General features: G+C 36.1%; 1 protein-coding gene across 1 annotated transcript in view; it reads left to right on the forward strand.

The window, feature by feature from the left end:
• The first annotated feature begins 536 nt into the window (after positions 1-536).
• Positions 537-15,982, forward strand: part of melt (ventricular zone expressed PH domain-containing protein melted) — a 100,707-nt gene continuing 85,261 nt past the window's right edge. Inside the window, exon 1 of the mRNA XM_089093367.1 lies at positions 537-670. Coding sequence (XP_088949493.1) covers positions 623-670 — 48 coding nt within the window. The 5' untranslated portion in view covers positions 537-622. The remainder of the gene's footprint in view (positions 671-15,982) is intronic.

The following is a 15,982-nucleotide window of genomic DNA, read 5'->3' on the forward strand; positions in this document are numbered from 1 at the left end:
CGTACAGTAAACGTCCGTTCCCGGCAATGGTTTTGATGGAATACTTTAAAACGGGATCGAGCCTGGCGGAAGAAGATTTTTTTAGTGAAGAGTGATCCCCAGCTTTCTTGCACAGCTTTTTTCTCACCCGATCGTGGTAGTATTTGCAATGTAATCCTGTGAAGAAGTGGATTCTGAAGAGACGAAGCTCGTCAGCTCTCTAAAGCATCGTTCGTAAACATGAAATTGGCGTGTAAGCGTGGCCCTTTCAATCGGGAAATCATTAGCTTTTTTATTTTCGATATAATGAAATTGGACCATCCTTGCATCGACCCACATTTCACTGTCGCCACCTCCAGGGTGCCTTTCAGAGCTCAAAATGAATTTGTGACGGTAGCTATTAGTTACTAGGATAGAGCAAAAACGTATAGCAAGCGGTGAGTTCATCTTTTATCTAGTTATAAAAAAAAACTAGAAAACTACTGAAAATTCTTCCGTTAAATTCATTATAGGTAGCAGGACCTATACTCTCAAATAAATCATATAGAAAAAGAAAGCAAAATTAATCATGCCAGAAGAAAGGCACTAACTGAAATCAATTAATGATCCTTTAAAATAAAGAACATTCATACTATCAAATGAAATGCGTGATGTATTAAAAGAGATTTTGCTGCTGAAAAATCTATCCCATGTATGTTTTTTCTCTCCGTGTATGCTGAATGCATATCTATTGATTTGGTTAGCTTAGGGTTTAAAATTGGGTAAATTTGCAGGTGGCACAATAATTTAGCTAGGATGAAAGTGAATAACATCATTTGATGCCTTTTCTTGTGTTCTTTCATAATTCAATAATCTCTTCTGTTACAAATTGCATCTTGAGCCCCTAAAGGGGCCCCAAAGGTAGCCTAGGCCTATTTCATTTTTGTAACCACACAAAGAAGTTATCAACAGTAGGCCAGTTAAGTTAGTGAAAAGTTTGGTAAAATTCTACTTTAGTTACTTTTACCTATCTTGGAAAGGGGTGAGGTTAGGAAAATGAAACTTTCAGGGATGGGTCTTCAGGCTAAAATATGTCCTGGGAAGGTATTTTGAAGTACTTATCTCCTCTCCTTCTCCCTCTAGAGGATCCTGAAATTTGCCTACATGACAGGTCTATAGGCCTACCTATTGAAATTTTGACAAAACAAAATTTACCTTAATTTTCTGTTATAAGATTCTTTTTCTCTGGCTTTAGTTCTGAAAATGCAATTCCTGTTATTTGGCTAGTATTTTAAGCCATATCAATGTTAATTTTCAAAATTTAGGAAATGTATTTGTATATCTTTAAATCTCTGTAAATCAGGATTCAGCAAAGTTGTGAAGCTGAAAACAATTTTGTTGGACTTCATTTTAAGCAGAAGATCTATTTTACAAGGTTTCACTTTTATAACACACAGATTTTTAAAGGTCATCAAAGGTCAGGACCCTCTAGAGAGAGGAGTGGAGGTAGGTACTTCAAAATACCTTCCCGGGACATACTTTAGCCTGTAGATCTATTCCTGAAAATTTCATTTTCCGAACCATATTCCTTTCCAAGATAGCCAGAAGTAGCTAAAGTAGAATTTTACCAAAAGTTGGTAAATTTTTTTTGTTCATATTATTGACTTATGCATAAAGTAAACATACCACTCAATGCCTTTTTTTAGGCTCTTTATGAATATAATTGGCCTAATAATTTTTGCAGGAAATGAATTGTACCCCCACCCCTAAATATACCAATTCAAAGTATATATTTGCACATTAGGGGAGTGGGGGTAAAATTTATTTCTTGATGTAAATGAGAGGTAGCCTAAGTTTAAACTGTCCCCCACCCCCCTATTGTGCAAATATATACCCTGAACTGGTATATATAGGGGTGGGGGGTAAAATTCATTTCTGACAAAAATTATTAGCCTATTATATTTAGAAAGAGCATAAAAAAGGCAGTGAATGGTAGGCTATGTTTATTTTATTCATAGCCTAAGTCAATAATTTGAATAAAAAAAAAAAATTACTGAAAAGTTGTTAAAAACATCTAGGCCTAGTTTATAAACAAGTTGTTCATGAGTAGTATATTCTAAGAAAACTTATTTATAACAATTCAAGGTAAATTTTTTGTTGTTCATATTATTGACTTATGAATAAAGTAAACATACCACTTGATGCCTTTTTTTATACTCTTTCCAAATATAATAATCATTTTTGTTGAAAATGAATTTTAACCCCACCCCTATATATACTAATTCAGGGTATAAATTTGCACATTAGGGGGGTAGGGGGAGTTTAAACTTACATCTCATTTAAATAAAAAATAAAATTTATCCCACCCCCCTAATATAGAAATATATACCCTAAATTGGTGTATATAGGGGTGGGGGTAAAATTCATTTCTGACAAAAATGATTATTATATTTGGAAAGAGCATAAAAAAGGCATTGAGTGGTATGTTTACTTTATTGTAAGTCAATAATATGAACAATGAAAATTTACCCAATTCAAACCTCATTTATTGGGCAACACTAATATAAACCAATTTCCTAACATTTCAAGTTATTCAAATGTCATCAACAAAAATAGTGCTGAATTTTGCAATTCAAAATTTTGCTGTTGACAATTCAGGGTATATTCCAGTTCAGGGTAGATATTTGCATATTAGGGGGGGTGGGGGGTGGTAAATTTCATGGTAACTTTGTAGTGGACCATATAATTTAGCTAGGATGAAAGTGAAAACATTATTTGAGGCTTTTTTATGCTCTTTCATAATTCAAATAAAATACCTTTGGGGCCTGTTTAAGGGCTCAAGATGCAATTTACAACATAAGTAATTATTGAATTATGAAAGATCATAAAAAAAAACATCAAATGATGTATTCACTTTCATCCTAGCTAAATTATTGTACCACCTGCAAATTTACCTAAAATTGTGTTAAGAGTTGAGATGTTTAATTCAGGGTACTAGACAGAAATCTGGGTAATAATTCTAGATGAGGTTTTCACCTATCATAAACATTATAGGCCAAGCTAAGTTAGGCAAATAGGCTAGGACTTTGAGGATTGTCTCAAGCTTACAGAAAGGTCTTTAGAAGTAGCCTGTGTACATCCACCCTTTTACCCTGCAAAAGGCATAAACTATGAGCTAAAAGTGCAATGCTTATTAGAAATTGATCTAACCTATACCACTCTTAAAGTTTAAGGATAGTCTTCTGAGCCTCTTAACTCTGCTAAATGCTAGTTTATAAGTTTGCACCAATATGCAATTGCTTCATAATAGCATATGCAGAAAAATTGTAGGCTAGTTAATACACATTGAAGTTACTTCCACTATACCTTGGGTATACTAAATGGGTTAGGTTAGAAAAATAATGCTTTCAGTAATAAATCCAGGGCCAAAAACATACTCTGGGAAGGTATTACCAAATTTCCATGTTAACCCTCTTCTGATTTCTAAGTCTTAGAAATTTGCCTTCTTGACAGGTCTAAACCTACTGAAATTTTGACAAAACAACATTTTACCTTAATTTTCAGTTATCAGTCATTTTAGCCTATCTCTGGTTTTAGTTCTGAAAAGTTATTTAAGTAGAATCTTAAGCCAGATCAATAGGTTTATTCTAAATTTAGGATATGTATTTGTAGATCTTTGAAACCTCATTAATTGGGATTGAGTAAAAGTGTGAAGCCAGAAACAGTTCTGTTTTGCACAGTTTCACTTTCATCTGTTTTGCACAGTTTCACTTTCATAACACATATGTTTTTAAAGGTCACTGCCCTCTAGAGGAAGAAAGAGTATAGTTAGGTACTTCAAAATACCTTCTCCGGACATACTCTAGTTTCTAGACCTGTCCCTGAAAGTTTCATTTTCCTAACCTGACACCTTTCTAAGATAACAAAAGTAGCTAAACTAGAATTTTACTTAATTTACTAGCTAAAAAATGAACCCACCACTCAATTTGCTTTTTAACACTTTCCAATTTCACTAATTGTTGCCCTTAGAAATTCCGTTTGTGACTACTCCTTGTTCCTTGTTTTGTAATTTTAAAACTAAGGTGAAAGCACATCATTAAATTCAAAATCCAATACTAACCTGATATTTTTTGGTAGCTAACTTTTTAAAGTTTATCCATTTTTATTATTTTCAAATTGTTTTTTTTTTAATTTGATTTTTTTGCTTAAAAGTAATTTATACCTTGTCTTATTTATATTAGAAAAACCCACACATGGACTATTCACAAATTAAAAATGGGAGGCTTAAAAGATGTATAAATTGTTAAGACTATTGGTTTTATTATAATAAATCCTTGCATGTGAGATAAATGACAGTGAAAATATAAAATCAGTATTAGATTTACATTGAATGATATGTTTAGTCTTAATTCTACAAGAAAAAAAAGAAACAAATTGTTACTTCAAGGATTCAAAGTGGAATATGTGAGGGTAGCAACTGTTTTTTTTTTTTTGGAAAGAGTGTTAAAATGCACATTGAGTGGTATGTTTATCTTCTAGCTTCATCAAGATGTAAAAAACATTACCAATGCATGTCTTAACTTGGGAAAAATAAGTTTTTCATCAATGATGGCTTGTTTCTACTCCTCTTTGACTCTATGCTTGAAAACATTATTTCAATGATCTGACCAGGATTTCAGGTAATCAGATACCAAAAAAGAAGAAATGCACCATTTAATTTCTCATTCAATGCTCTTATTCAAAAATAAAAATTACTACCTATATAATCATATTTCAGTGCTCCCTTAATGCCTAGATAAGTCCCTAGGCTTTATACAAAGTTTCTTTTTGTCTTTATTGAGCATAATATGATATTGTGTGCCAACTACAGGGATCGGCTGCAGTCACTTTTTGTCACTTTTTTGGGGACTTGTCACTTTTTGTCACTATTTCTGTCATTTTGTCACTAAAGTCACTTTTTTTTGACGTTTTGGACCTAATTTTTTTGGTGAAACAGTATCTTATAGTTGACTGTGGCATAATTCATAAAAAAGGTAAGTCTTTTTTTGATAGTTTGGACTGTATTCCAAGATGCACAATGTATATGGCTGTGATAGACGTGATTAGTGTGTGTGTGTTAAGATCCAGGCTTTTGCAGATAAGATGGTAGATTGAATTAGTTCTACCGTACCATAACTGCCTATGGTTCTTTTCAGGCCCTTGGTTTACTTAGCGTCCTTTTCTGCCTGGCTGCTTGGCAAATGGACAGTTAGGCCAAGATTCCTTCTGTATGTTTTCAGTGTGAGCCAGTTTTTTTGATTTTAGACCATTTTCTGTTAAAGGCATGCATGCCCACAGGTCTGAGGACGTCAAAATATAAGATTAAATTTGTGTTTTCATTGGTTTTGTCAGTTTGTATTTGTATTAGCTTTATATGTTTTTGAATTCCATCCTAAAACCCATTCTTATTTCAGGTTGCTTTAAAATAATGGGCAAGATAAAATTTTTGGAGAGCTGGCTCAGTAGGGAAGATGGTGCTGGGCATAAAGTCTATTGTAAAGTTTGTAAAAAAAAAAAAAAAACACTCAGCTGCCAGAAAGGGTTCCAGGCCCTTCTTCAATATGCAGCCGCACAAGATCACAAAAAGAATGCTTCTGCCATGTTAAACCAGCATCAGTTGAGACTCGCTGCATCAGCTCCAACTGGAAACCACCCAAACTCACAGAGTGACGATAGTGTACCATAAAAGAATCTGGAAATGCTCCGCGAGCAGGATGCAGTGTCAAGGGCTAAGATAGTTTGGGTTTTAAAGACAATTGCTAATTCCTTTGCTGCAGCTTCATGTGATCATATTGCCGAGGTGTTCCGAACAATGTTCCCTGATGCTGTACCAGAAGGCTTTTTGTTAAATGCTAAAAAAAATTACATGCTTGTTGACGGAGGCTATTTATCTGTACTTTTGAGGAATTCTTGTTGAAGACATCCAGAATTCTGACTTTGTGCTGGAATATGATGAAACAACGAACAATGGTGGGGTAGAGGAGCTCCAAATAAGAGTTCAATACTGGTCAAAAGAGCGGAAACAAGTGGCTAGTTGGCATCTTTGGACATATTATATGGGATACACAACCAGTGAAGATCTGAGTAAGAAAATCCTGCAGAGTGTTGAAGATGAAGAACTTTCACTTGAGAGATTGCTTATGCTTGCAAGTGATGGCCCAGCTGTCAATAAGAAATTGTGGCCCATCGTAGACTCAGAAAAGAGAAAAAGGTATTCAAAAGGCCCATTGAATATGGGAACCCGCAACATTCATGCAGTGCATAATGAATTCCTGAAAGGGATGCAAGAACTCAGGGAGGAGTGCTCTGATATGATCAGAAAAGACAAACCTGATTGTGTTTACAAAATAAAATCGGTACAGAACAGCAACAGCAACCTTATAAGAAAATCAAAATATATTTTCTTGAGAATTATTATCGCTTCTAATCAGCAATTGTACCAAACCAATCTTGCTCAAATCATCCTCAGAGCTATACTGTGGTGTTTCTCCTCCCTATAGTATAGAGCAGACTGTTTGATCTTTCTTTTTTTCCTTATTTTTTTAGTTTTTTTTTGTTTAAAGCTTTGTCGAATAGACAATGTTCATAAGTCCTCCAAAAAAAAAGTTCCCCCAGATCCCAAATCAAATTCCAGTGAAAGTGTCATAGTGAAAGATACCCATCTTGGCTGGTCATGCACACTATCTCAAAGTTCAAATGATAGCTCCAATTCAGAGAATAGGACAATGATAAGTGTAGGGGCTAATGTAACCATAAATGATGATAATGGGTTTCAAGAGGTCCTCTCTAGAAGCTCTAAAAAAAGGAAAACAATATCCCGAATTAAAAGCATTTCCCCTCTCCCTGCCCAAAATCCTCCCTCCATAAACTTAGGAATTTACCTTAAAGTTACTCCTACTACCCCCTTTGAAATAAAAATGATCACTGCAATAAGAGTTGCAATTTTTCAATTGCTAAAATCAATGTTCTCTCTTAACATAAACTGTGATGGATCTCTTCTAATAGCTGTAGAAGATCAGAAATCAGCAGATACAATAATTAACCTAAAATCCCTTCTGAATACCCCAATTATTGCATCTAATTGGGACCCAAAACAATCACCAACAAAAATAGTAGTTTATAATGTTCCCCCTGAGATATCCACTCAGGAGTTAAAAGAAGGCCTCTCAGATAGGGCTGGAAACACACTCCCAGTTGAGGATGTTACCCAACTTGGCAAACCTAACTTTAATGGCCTAAAAACTAGAAGATCCTGCTTATTCCAACTGAATGAAAAAATTAATATCCCAGAAAAGTTATTCCTATTTGGGCAAATCAAACCACGAAAGGAATACGAACCTAAGCCAATCCAGTATCAGAAGTATCACAAACTGGGACACACGACAAACAAATGCAATGAAAGTCTCAAAGAGTATAGTAATTGTAAAGCTTTCCATCCTAAAGAGCTGACAACTTGCAAGAACACTCAGCCTACATGCATCAATTGCAAAGGCCCACATGAATCTACAAATAAATCATTATGCCCTGCATACAAGAAAAGAGCTCTAACACTCCAAATATCAACAGAGAAAGCCATCCCATACCCCTTTGCAGCAATGGAAGCAAATGCTACCCAACAATACCAAATAAAGCCTGTAATGAAACCAACCAAAACACCCAAGTCAAACACCCCCAATGCATCAAGCACCCCACATGAAACACCATCTTCTAAGCCCCTTAGCTCAAATCCCTATCAGAAGGAATCACCAAGCCAACAAGCCTCCCTGTCCGGTGAGATGAGGTCAGCCTGACCCTCCCTCCCAAGAAGAAACAAACCAGAAACACTACCAGGAATCAATCCCCTAACTGACAAACAGGATGCACAACCAAAAATGCAATCCCCAAATATATGCTTATTCATTCTAAACTGTAATGCAGTTCAGGCCATGAACATACTTCAACTACAGAAAACAAAAATCATTGCAGAATTGGCAAAAATCTACATCCCTGATGATATACTCATTCAAGCAAAAAAAGACTTGCTTTACTTTTAACAAAGCTGAACATTGATACAGAGCCATATGAAGAATAAATTAACAACACAACATCTATCAATACTCCAATGGAGTGTAAGATCACTCACAGAAAATAAGTTAAATGAACTGATATCTTTTATGAATAACAATGCCATTAATATTGCTTGACTCCAGGCAACCCATTTAACCCAAAATCAAAAAATTAAGTCTCTGGGATATACTATCCTCAGAAAGGATAGATCTTCAGAGAGAAAAGGAGGTGGGGTAGCTATATTAGTTAAAAATAATATAAAATTTTGTGGCATGAATTTTCCAGATTTTGCAAATGACGTTGATGTAATTGGTATCAGTGTTTGGCTGAATAATTTAAAAACCTACATAATAAGCTTTTATAACCCTAATGGCCAAACTAGAGATGCCAAGGATTTCTTTAATAAAATAAATAATTCTAATATGTTAAAAAATATCATTATTTGTGGAGATTTCAATGCCCACAGCCTTTTGTGGGGGAATAAACCAGCAAATAAAGCTGGTAAATTCATTGAGCATATGACTTCAAATAAAAATGAAATAGCTGTTGCTACCCCTCAAAACCTGAATATATATTTCAACCCCAAAAGTGGCAGATTCTCCACAATTGACCTACATATTGTGTCATTATATTTTTTGAACAAAATTTACATAAATAAAATTGATAGTCTATGTACTGACCACTTTGCTATAGTTTGCTCCCTAAATGAACCTGCTGAAAGTTTATCTCATACCTCCAAATATATCAACACTAAAGCAAATTGTTCTATGTTCCAAAATAAGCTAAATGATGAAATTACAAGTTTCACCCAAAGTTCATGCATTTCTAACACAACAGTTGACCCACATGCTGAAGCCTTGACATCTTTACTAATAAATACAGCTAATCATGCTATCCCCAAGACAACACCTAAGAAAACACTCCCTAAACAAATTCCTAAAGCATGGTGGACAAATGAGTGCCTAAATAAATGGAGGATAAAAAAGGCAGCTAGGACAGAATTCATAAAAAAACCATCACCTACTACATATTTAAAAAAATTACAAGCAGAAGCTAATCTAAAAAGGACTATAATAGATGCTAAATATAAATACTGGAATAATTTTGCAAATAATCTCTCCAGAGAAACGCATGAGCCAATTATACATAAAGTCATAAGCCACATATGTGGGAAAAAGACTTCCCCCAACCCACTCCTGTATGAGCTTATACATAATAATACCCATTATGACAATGATAATGGAAAAGCTAACCTATTTGCAGCTCTTTTTGTTAATTAGCTAACATCAAATAATCAAAGTAAACTGTCCACATTTCCCATGAACCCAAGTAACCAACCACGCCCAGGATCCGAGTATATAACCAATCCATTTTCAATCCAGGAATTGAATAATGCAATACATCATATTAGGACCAAAACTAGCAGCAGCTATGACAATATACACCATACATGGATAAAGAATCTCACACCTTTATACAAACAAGAACTGCTAAATTGTTATAATCACGCTTGGGCATCTTCTAGGTTCCCCAATATATGAAAATGTTCGTCCCCCTACCAATCCTAAAGAAAAATAAACCAAAAGATAACCCTGAGTCTTATAGGCCCATAATGATTACTCCTATGATGGGGAAAATAATGGAGAAAATGATATATTACAGACTCCTCTGGTTTGTTGAAAAAAATAATATGATCCCTCACACTCAAACTGGATTCAGGAAACACCACTCCTCAACAGATTCTTTCATTTTGATAACAAATGCAATAAATTAATCTTTCTCAAAAAATAACGTCCTAGTTGCAGATTTCCTAGATTTTGAAGGGGCATATGCCAATGTGAACCACCAAATCCTTTTAAACAAACTTGCAAACCTTGGAGTACCCCCTAAGCTAGTATCCTTTATCAAATCCTTCATAGAAGTGTGAAGTTTCATTGTTTGTTTTGGTTCAGCCTCTTCACCCCAAAAGACAATAACCAAAGGCCTACCTCAGGGAGCAGTCCTCAGTTGCCTCCTATTTGCCCTATATCTCTGGGACATGAACCTTCCCCACACGAATCTACAATATGCTGATGATCTGGTACTATGGTCATCTGGCAACACCTTTCAGATAGCACAGTCAAATCTGCAAAAGTCACTTTTCCAGTTCGAAAAATTCTCTCAACATTCAGATTTACCCATTGCACCCACCAAGTCAAAAATAATCCAATTTCACCGGAAGCGAAACCATGTTAATGCAAAACTAGCTCTAAATAAAACAACTATTCCAGAAGATAATCATATTAATTACCTAGGTCTCATGCTTGACCAAAAACTTAATTTCCACCTCCACATTTCAAACACAATAAAGAAATGCTATAGAAAAACAAATATACTAAAAAGACTTGTTTCCACACCCTGGGGCAGTAAGGAGAAAACCTTACTCCAGTTTTATAAATCACAAATAAGACCCCATATTGACTATGGGCTCATTGTCTATGGTGCATGTGCAAAGACCCTGATGCAAAAAATTGAAACAACACAAAATGATATAATACGTCTCATATTTGGTCTTAGGAAACCCATAAGCACCAAGTTTCTGCTTATGGAGAGTGGATTAACAACAATAAGGGAGAGACGTAGGTTTCTCTTGACAAAACATCTTACAAAAATTGAATCAAATAGCTCACACATATTACATAATTGGTTAAGAAATCCAGCCATGTATAGAGGCATTGCAGATGAGTATGCCAATATTCAAAAGAAGTTCCCCATACCAGCAAATTCTATTGCACCCACTTTCCCCCATCTCCCCCCCCTCCCCATGGAATTGGTCAAGTCCCATAATAAATAATGAATTCTCAAAATGGAATAAAGATTTAACCCCCATTTCTTTTGTCCAGAAAAAAATTGCATAACTTAATACAATCACCTATAAAAATCACTTCCAAATATTTGTTGATGGGTCAATAATGAATGAGAAGGTTGCAAGTGGTGTTTTCCTTCCTCATCTGAAAATTGCAATGGGGAGAGATTATATAATAATTTATCTATAATGTCTGCTGAGTTAAATACCATAATCATGGCATTAGAACACCTTAAGGAAAACCAACCTTTGATTGCAAATTCGAATAATATTATCATCTATTCTGACTCTCTATTAAGCCTTGAGTTGCTGGCCTCAGCTCCTCAATATAAGTTGGACATTGACACTTATCATTGTCTCAGTATTATTGATAATCTTGCTTCAAGTGGCATAAAAACGTTTTTTCAGTACATTCCTAGCCACTCTGGCATAAGTGGTAATCATCAGGTTGATGAAATAGCAAAAAATGCTATAAATATTGACCAGCCAAGTGGGAGACCAATCCCAATTAGAGATATTTACCGATGGAGGCTATCAGATATTAATTTTAATAAGATTAATCCTATCCTTTCCCCCTTTCCCAATAAGTATCTTTCTAAAATTTATCATACAATTCGTTCTGGAACAAATGGACTAAATTTTTGGAGAGCTGGCTCAGTAGGGAAGACGGTGCTGGGCATAAAGTGAAAGAGTGGTGCACAAAAGGGAGTGACAGCTCGTTCTATTGTAAAGTTTGTAAAAAAAAAAAAAAACACTCAGCTGTCAGAAAGGGTTCCAGGCCCTTCTTCAACATGCAGCCGCACAAGATCACAAAATGAATGCTTCTGTCATGTTAAACCAGCATCAGTTGAGACTCGCTGCATCAGTTCCAACTGGAAACCACCCAAACTCACAGAGTGACGATAGTGTACCATAAAAGAATCTGGAAATGCTCCGCGAGCAGGATGCAGTGTCAAGGGCTAAGATAGTTTGGGTTTTAAAGACTATTGCTAGTTCTTTTGCTGCAGCTTCATGTGATCATATTGCCGAGGTGTTCCGAACAATGTTCCCTGATGCTGTACCAGAAGGCTTTTTGTTAAATGCTAAAAAAATGACATGCTTGTTGACGGAGGCTATTTATCTGTACTTTCTAGAAATTTTAGTCGAAGACATCCAGAAATCTGACTTTGTGCTGGAATATGATGAAACAACAAACAGTGGTGGGGTATAGGAGCTCCAAATAAGAGTTCAATACTGGTCAAAAGAGCGGAAACAAGTGGCTAGTTGGCATCTTTGGACATATTATATGGGATACACAACCATTGAAGATCTGAGTAAGAAAATCCTGCAGAGTGTTGAAGATGAAGAACTTTCACTTGAGAGATTGCTGATGCTTGCAAGTGATGGCCCAGCTGTCAATAAGAAAGTGTGGCCTGTTGTAGACTCAGAAAAGAGAAAAAGGCATTCAAAAGGCCCATTGAATATGGGAACCTGCAACATTCATGCAGTGCATAATGAATTCCTGAAAGGGATGCAAGAACTCGGGGAGGAGTGCTCTGATATGATCATTGCTGTTTACCACTTTTTCATGGGATGGCCAGCTAGTTTTGACAATTTCAACCAGTGCTAATGGAAAGTTAAAGTTCCTCAGCGTAATTTTATGAAGCACGTCCCCACAAGATGGCTCACCATAGGGGAAGCAGCAAGCCGCTTGATGGAACAGTGGCCTGCATTGATAGAATATTTCCTAGAATTCGTGCCAAAGAAAAATTGTCTGGAGTACCTGATGTTAAATGCAAAATATTTGAAAATTGTAAAATGGCTAAAAAAGCAAACAATGAAAGCCGAAATTGATTTTATTGTAAGCTCTGCAGCAACTTTCACCACTTTTACTGGTGTATTTCAACGACAGGAGCCATTAATTCATGTAGTACTCTTTGAGCTGAGACGGTTATGCACAGTTCTTTTGGGGCAGATTATGCCGGCTGATGGTGGTTTTGAAGGCTTAGTTAGTATTGCAGATGTTTACCTACAGCAACCCTTGTGTAATGAAAGGGTCTTGGCTGCCCTGGATTCATAGATTCTGGATTCTTAGATTTGATTCATTATTCTGAAAGACAGGACATTTTTTTTCCTGAGAATTAGAAAGCATATCAAAGCTGCTGTACAGTACCTGCTGAAAAAATGCCCTTTGAACAAGGAGTTTTTCTGAAGCCTTGCCTGCCTAAGCCCTCCCAGTCCAGATTGCCAAAAAACGAGTTGCAGTGTTATCTTCCACAATTCAAAAGAACTTCAATTTGAGACAGACATTGAGCAGGTCCAGGGAGAATGGTTGTTATTTCAGTCAGATCCTGTGCCGCCACCCACGGAGAGTACTCGAATCGACAGATATAGGCAAAAGTTCCTGGAACTGAAGACGCCATCTGGTGAAACCGAATATCAGACCTTAGGTTGGATGATCCAGGCAGCTCTGCTGCTCTGTCATGGAAGTGCAGACGTAGAGAGAGGATTTTTTCGGTCAGCTCTGCTGATGACTAGCCTTCAAGCGTGTACAGAAGAGCGGACACTGAATGCTAAGGCTTTTGCTGTGGATGCGCTCCACGACTATGAGAACAGACCAGAGCATATGCTGATCACAAAGAAGCTGCTTTGTCTGGCTAGATCAGCTAGAGCCAGCTATGAACTATTCCTTATTGAATGAAGACAGGAAGAACCAGAGAAAAAGAAGCTTGAAGTGGAGAAGGAACATGCTGAACAAGAAATCCAGGAGATGGCGTGGAAGAAGCAGAAAATAGCGGCCATAGATTCAGACATTGTATGAAAAAAAAAGAGATGGTTAAGCAGAAGGAAATAGGTGATACCCTTTTGAGAGAGGCAAGGGAACGGTTGAAGAAAGCTGTGGAAAAGAAGGACTTCCTGAACATTGGTCTTGCTCAAAGTATGCTGGAAGCAGCATTTAAAGCTTGCCCCAAAGAAAGGGAAAGGGTAGAGGATGCTGAATCGGTTGAAGTACTTGATCTGAAGAGGAAATCCAAACTAATTGATCGCCTTTCGAAAAAATCAAAGAAGTGATGACATAATATCCAGTGATTGGCTATACCTAGTCGTGGCGGATGCTTGTTTTTCAGTAGATCAGTTTTCGTTCCTAGTGCCATAATCGATGTCGTACATTTACCGAAGTTTTCGTTTTGTATAAGTAAATAAAATCAGTTGAAGAAAAAAATAACGATTTCAGCCTTTCTGTCTGTAAGTTCTTGGGCTCTCATAGGCCTGTGATGGTCTTACGGTAGTAATTTTGATCCTTGTAATCCATCTGACTCTGCTCTGACGGCTTCTGAGCAGTCACTTTTTGTCACTTTTTTGGTGTCCTCAAGTAACTAAAGTCACTTTTTTCGTGCACCTCGTTACGGCCGACCCCTGTACTATTCAGAACTGATGCAACCCATCAAAATCAACAATCAACAAATTTGTACATCTATTGCCTAGGACTATATCAAGGCCTTATCAGAGGGGGGGGGGCTACATTGGTTCTAGCCCTTTGAAGGGTGGGCAGCTGCCCTCCAGTCATAAAGGTGGCTACTAACCATATACTGTGGATTTTGAAAATAGTTCTTCAACCAGTTCCAATTACAAATAGTTGCTTATCTGACATTAAATTCTTATTATTTTGTATTTTATGCATAGGTTGTAACATACAAAAAATTCAGACCCAGACCCTTCGGTAAGCTTTGCCCTCCCAGATTATGAGGCCTAAAACAGCTACTGAGGGGGGGGGGACCTGATGTGCAATTGCAACAATAGTTATATATAGAAGCAGTATTGAATAGGGAATCAAATGGTGTATTTCTTTGTTTGCTATCTGACCTTGTGGTTAAAAGATAAATTTACCAGTCTAAGCCATATAACACTTTTGTTCAAACTTTTGACACTTTTTTTAATGATGTAAAACTTTTTGAGACAGCCTTACAAGGTTCAGAAGATTTTCTATTGACCTTGTTTGGGGTGTAGACCTATTTCCGAAAGTTTGCTTTTGTAGCCCAAAGTTTGTCAAAGTTCATCAAAGGCCTCTGCCCTTGAGGGTGTAGTGTAGGCTCTAGATACATTCAAGAAAGTTTTATTACCTAACTGAACTACTTTGTAAGATAGTGAAAATCCTTTCATATAGAATTTTACCAAGAGAAGATATATACAATTTGGCTTCTCATTTAATGCTCTAGTGATAATAAGAACTACTATCTACCATTGAAGTTGCATCCACTGTTTAATGCCAGGATATACCCTTAGGTTATATGCAGAAGTTTGGTGGTTTTGTTAGTTTGCATTATTTTTTGTAATTTTTTCTTATCAGCAGTGAGTTCATAGAAAAAAAAATGAAATCATTGACCTTTTGTATATAGTCTAGGGCTATATGCACAAATGTGAGGTTGGCTGTGATGCAATTTAAATGTGGGCTATTATCATTCTTAGAAAAAAAACACACTGAATTGGGAGTGGAATCATAAGTTTCTTTTGTATTGCTCTCTGATTCCTCTATTTCAAGAAAGTATTATCAGTTGAGTTAGGGAATGAAACTTACAGGAATAAATTTGTATCACAAACTATGCTCCTAGAAGGTTTTTTTTTTCAAGCTAGCATCTGCTTTCCCTGTCTATTCCTAAAGGTAATGTTTTAGATGATTGAATTTATGGTAGGGTATCTTAGAAGATGGCTGTGTTAGATGAATACAACTTTCAGAAATAGATTTGGAATATCCCTACAAATATTGCATCTTCCTAATCAAATTAATGTTTGTGTTATAGTTTCTCCCCAAAAAAATTACAATAAATAACCGAGTCAAACTCAAAACGAGCAGAAATTAACATAAGTTGGGGACAAAACCCCTATGCCTTCCCAAGGCCAGAACAAAATATGCACTTTACTGTAAGAATATAAATGTTTTTACTTAATTAATCAAATAATATTAACATTTTGATTACTAAATATCAGTATATGTATATTAAACTGACAATGCACATTCATTTGTATTTTTTCTGTAAAGTGCAAGTTTTGTTCTGACCTTGGGAAGGTATAGGGCTTTGCACCCAATTTGTGTTATTTTCTGCTCGTTTTGAGTTT

The sequence above is a fragment of the Artemia sp. Qi Xiang Cuo genome, chromosome 8, assembly GCF_049724085.1.
Source record: "Artemia sp. Qi Xiang Cuo chromosome 8, ASM4972408v1, whole genome shotgun sequence".
NCBI lineage: Eukaryota > Metazoa > Arthropoda > Branchiopoda > Anostraca > Artemiidae > Artemia > Artemia sp. Qi Xiang Cuo.